Source organism: Penaeus chinensis, chromosome 38 (assembly GCF_019202785.1).
Source record: "Penaeus chinensis breed Huanghai No. 1 chromosome 38, ASM1920278v2, whole genome shotgun sequence".
NCBI lineage: Eukaryota > Metazoa > Arthropoda > Malacostraca > Decapoda > Penaeidae > Penaeus > Penaeus chinensis.
Window position 1 is genome coordinate 21,140,485 of NC_061856.1, and position 5,000 is coordinate 21,145,484.

Sequence of the window (5,000 nt, forward strand, 5' to 3'; positions counted from 1 at the left end):
AAGGAGGAGAATGGGGGAGGGGAAAGGAAAGAAGGGAAAGGGGAAAGAGGAGAATGGGGGAGCAGAGGAGGGGAGGAGAGGGAAAGGTAGGGAGATCGGGAAGGGAAGGGAAAGAGGGTTGAGAGAAACGGGAAGAAGAGACGGAGAAGAGGAGGAGGAGGGGGAGAAAGGGGTAGAAAGGATAAAAAAAAGGAGCAAGGGGGGGGGGGGAGGAGGAAGGGGAAGAGAGGGAGGGCGAGAGGAAAAGGGAATAAGGGAAGAGGAGACGGGTAAAAAACTGCAAGAGCGAAAGAAAAAAACGTAGGAGAGAAGGAGAGAGAGAGAAGAAGCGATAAACACAAACGGGGAAAAGCAGAGGGTGATAGGAAATAAGAAGAAGAAAGAAAGAGAGGAAGAAAAAGAAAGGAAGAGAGAGACACGGGGAAATAAGAGAAGAAGAAAAAGGGGGGCAAGGAATAGTGAGGGAAATAACATGGCTAAAAGTCCAGTTTGCTTTTCTCTTCCTTTGACAGACTCCTCGTTACGGCAGGGGAGGTCTTTCGGGGATAAAAGTTACATTGAAACTGTGAAAAGAACTAATAACATTGAGTAGAAAGAGTAAAACAGAATAACAGAACGAAACGGAATGAAATAAAAACACTTCAATTGAAAATCTTTCTCATCTTCTAATTCTGGGATCAAGAGAGGAGACTAGAAGATAATGAAATTGATAAATGGAAGGTAAATCAATTCTCTTAATATATTTTTCCTCAGATCGAGAGAGACAATGGAAACCCCAATTATTGATCCATTTCTTAGAAGAAAGAAGAATAAATCGGGTAATTTACGTCGAAGAATAGAAGGAAAACGAAATGGAAAGAAAAAAAAACATACATATTAGAAAAATAAAGTCAAAATTTCGAAAAGGGGATCTTCCTTAGACCGAGAAATCACGAGAAAGCAGCAGTTCAATTCTGTGAGATTCGCTGAGGGAAGTTTCGCCTGAACTTTGCATGAACAACGTGTCAATAACAAATAAAAATCCTACAGATACGCGTTCGAATTTATCTCTTGGATTTTTGGACTAAATGTAATCAACTGAAGTGTTTCGTGGGCACTCGGTGACAGACACATCACTGAATTCTCTTGGAAGGCTAAAAATGGACAGGGATAAGGGAAGGGAATGGGGAGATAAGGAAGGAGGGGAGGGATGATGAGGGAAGAGAGAGAAGGAGAGAGGGGAGGGAGGGGGGGAGCAAGGGATAAGCCAGTGGGTTAACATAGTCTTACACTTTTAGTTTATGTTCTTCATGGACATACTGGCCAGAATGTATTATAAACTCTTGATAGAAAAGAAGAATTAAGATGGCACGATTTTAGAATATGCACGAGACAGAGACACGGCCGGATATTCAGTGTCTTTTTTTTCTTTTTTTTTTTTACAATCTTCTCCAAAGCAGACTTTTCGTGACAAGAAACACTCTCACAATAAAAGTTTTCCCGAGTTTCTTGAAGGGACTGCTCGGAAGTGATATTGTTCCGGCCGCGTTTGCTCACTTCGGATTCACGTCTTAGACTCGTTTTGACGTGTAGAAAAGCTGTGTTTGTTCGTTTGTTGGATTGACGAAGATTTATGTACTTCAAGTGTCCACGCTGCTGTCTGGGTTACTTGTTAGTGAATTATGAATCTTTTAAGTCTTTTTGAGTTAATGATGAAATGCATTTTTGATAACATCATTTTGCTTTGTTTTATGGGCTGCTATACATGGTCTAGCTTGGTTTTAAATATAATATATATAATTATAATTTTTTACAACTGTCTCGTGAATTGGAAAGGATCTATATCTATATACTTTAGATCAAAATAATAGCTTATCTCTCGTATCGATAGGAAAGTAATTTAGCAATTGCATATAGAATAAATCTTTCTGTGAATTCATTTACTTTCCCTAGCAGATATCAAGAGATAATATTAAGAATATATGAGCCAATTTATCCTCATTTGAAAAAAAAGGAAGATAATCTTAATATCTTGCAAACACATCACACGAATGAATGGTAATTATTTTTCGTAATGAAGAATAAAAAAATACTAATGATAATGATATCAGATAGTTGACATCATAAAGATATTCAAGGAAAACACCAAAAATGAAAAGAAAAAATAACACCGAAAAAAAAACGAGGAAAAAATATAAAGAAATATACAAAAAAAAAAAAAAAAAAAAAAAAAAAAAAGATAATAAAAAAATTAATAAAAAAATAATTTCAACACAATGAGACTTCAACAGACTTCATGGACGTAAGGGAAAGTTGCACAACAACACCAGGCTTGCAACAAAGATTCGGTACCAACACAGAACCGTGATAAAGATGTTAATTGCCAGTAATTTCCTCATGCTAATTAATTTCAACATGATTATCTGATATAGGACAGCCAAAGAACAGTTTGACAATTAACGTAAAAAATGAATAACATGACCAGATTAAAAGTTAAAAAGGAAGATAGGGAGAAATTATTGAAGCCAAATGATAAATAAAAGTGAAGATGATGATAAATAGTAATGACAATATTAAAAAATATATATAATAGCAATGACAGTGAGGATGGCAAAAGTAATAATAATCACAATAGGGATGATAGGAATAGCAATATGGAAAGCAGTAGTAGTAATAGTAAAGATAATGATAGTGATGGTGATAATAATGATACTATTACTACTGTTACTACTTTTACTGCATCTGCTAGTGATGATAATGATGATGATGATAATGATAATAATAATAATAATAATAATAATAATAACATTAATAATAATAATAATAATGATAATGATATTAATAATGATAATAATAATAATGATAATAACAGGAATGGTAATAATAATGATAATAATAATGATAATGATAATTAATAATAATAACAATGAAGACAACAATAATTATAATAATGGTAATAATAATAATGATAATGATAATGATATGATAATAAAAACAAGAACAATAGTAGTAATGGTAATGATAAAAATAATGATAATAATAATAATAATAATGATAATGATAATAATGATAAGGATAATAATAATAACATTAATAATAATAATAATAATAATAATAATAATAATAATAATAATAATAATAAATAGTAATAATAATCATGATAATAATGATAATAATGATAATGATAATAATGTTATGATAATGATAATAATAATGATATCAATAATAAGAAGAATGCTGACAACGACAACCACAGTAATGATTATGATGATAATAATAATGATAGTAATAATAACAATAATACTAATGATGATAGTAATAGTAATAGGAATAATCATAATAATAATAATAATAATAATAATAATAATAATAATAATAATAATAATAATAATAATCATAATAATAATAATAATAATAATAATAATAATAATAATGATAATAATGATAATAATAATGATGATGATAATAATGATAATATTAATAATATTAGTCATAATAATAATTAAAACAATGATGATGATAATAATAAAAACAAAACAAAAACAGCAATGACAGCAACAACAACAACAATGATAATAATAATAATAATAATAATAATAGCAATAATAATGATAATAATAACAATAACAACGATGACAATAATGAAAAAAAAGCAATGATAATAGTAATAGCAATAAAAATGATAATAACAGTAAAGATGATAATTATAGTAATAATAATGATGACAATGATGGTAATAGTTACAATAATTATGATAGTAATGATGATGATGATGATGATAATGATAATAGTAATAATAATGATAATAATGATGACAATAATAATAGCTAAAACATAACAATAATAATAAAAAACACTAAGAATGATAATGATAATGATAATAATGATAAGATGACGAAGATGACGAAGGTGATGACAGCAATAACAAAAATATTAAGATTGGAATAATGATGCCAATTATAATGAAAACATTTAACAATGACAATAATCTATGACATAATTGCACTTATGTCAGCGCTGAGACTCAGGAATAAGACATATTTCGGAATGTGTTTGTCGAAGGATAACGTACGCTTTATCTGTCAAAAGTGTCTTTATTGTTCTTTGCTTTCTTCTTTTATAACAATTAAAAAAATTATAAAATAGATCGAGTTCTTAGTTTTATAGGGGAAAAAAAACTAACATGCCGACCTTATGACAAAGACACCGGCGAAAGCACCTACAAGTACAGTCATCAACTGCAACAACAACAACAACGACAACAATAATAACAATAACAACAACAACGGCAACAACTACAAGATTTTGTTTTTTTTGGGGGGAGGGGGGGGAGGGGTGAACATCGGAATCATCCAGAACAGAGAACATCAAAAAGGTACTTCCATAACCACAGCAACGTGAATTAAAAAAAACAACAAAAAAACAGATAGACACATCGATGGCAACAATGACAACAACACTGAGGGAGAAGGGGACACTGACGACACTACCTTTCCAGATTTCAAAGTCTGTTTGTTTGTTTGTTTGCCCCAACAAAGTCTTGATATCTTCGCGTTCCGATTCCAACTTCACCTCTGCGATAACACCTCCCACACTGACGTCGAAAAAGGTAAATTGTTATTGCTTCCAACTCAGTGCGATTCTTTGTGTGGTGTAAATGATTTGATCTGCAGCATCATTAAGCCCTCAATGATATCAGTCATCCCACCAATCTCATACTGAGGCATCACCTAAAGACCTCAGATGTGATTAACCTCAGAATTCAAAACAGCTAAATCAAGTGTAAACAGAACGTACTCTTCAATCGGCTCGGGAGGAATGAGTCTCGTTCTCGGCGGAGGAACTTGTTTGCTCTGAAGGTCGTAGATCCAAAGCCACGCCTCCGGGATGGGCGTGCTGACCTAGGGTGGGCGAGGGTGAGAAGTCAATTGGGCTCAACCGGTTAGTAGATATTGTAAATCATTCAACAGTTTGCAGCAAAAAACAACTTAGAACAATTGTCCTTTTATGATGGTTTGTCT

At 32.0% G+C, this 5,000-nt stretch overlaps 1 protein-coding gene across 2 annotated transcripts in view; it reads right to left on the reverse strand.

The window, feature by feature from the left end:
* LOC125046206 (inactive dipeptidyl peptidase 10-like) overlaps nucleotides 1-5,000 on the reverse strand; it is a 39,244-nt gene that overhangs the window by 14,170 nt on the left and 20,074 nt on the right. For both annotated transcript variants that reach the window (XM_047643917.1, XM_047643918.1), the window contains one exon: nucleotides 4,777-4,880. In XM_047643917.1, the coding sequence (XP_047499873.1) occupies nucleotides 4,777-4,880 (104 nt within the window). The remainder of the gene's footprint in view (nucleotides 1-4,776; nucleotides 4,881-5,000) is intronic.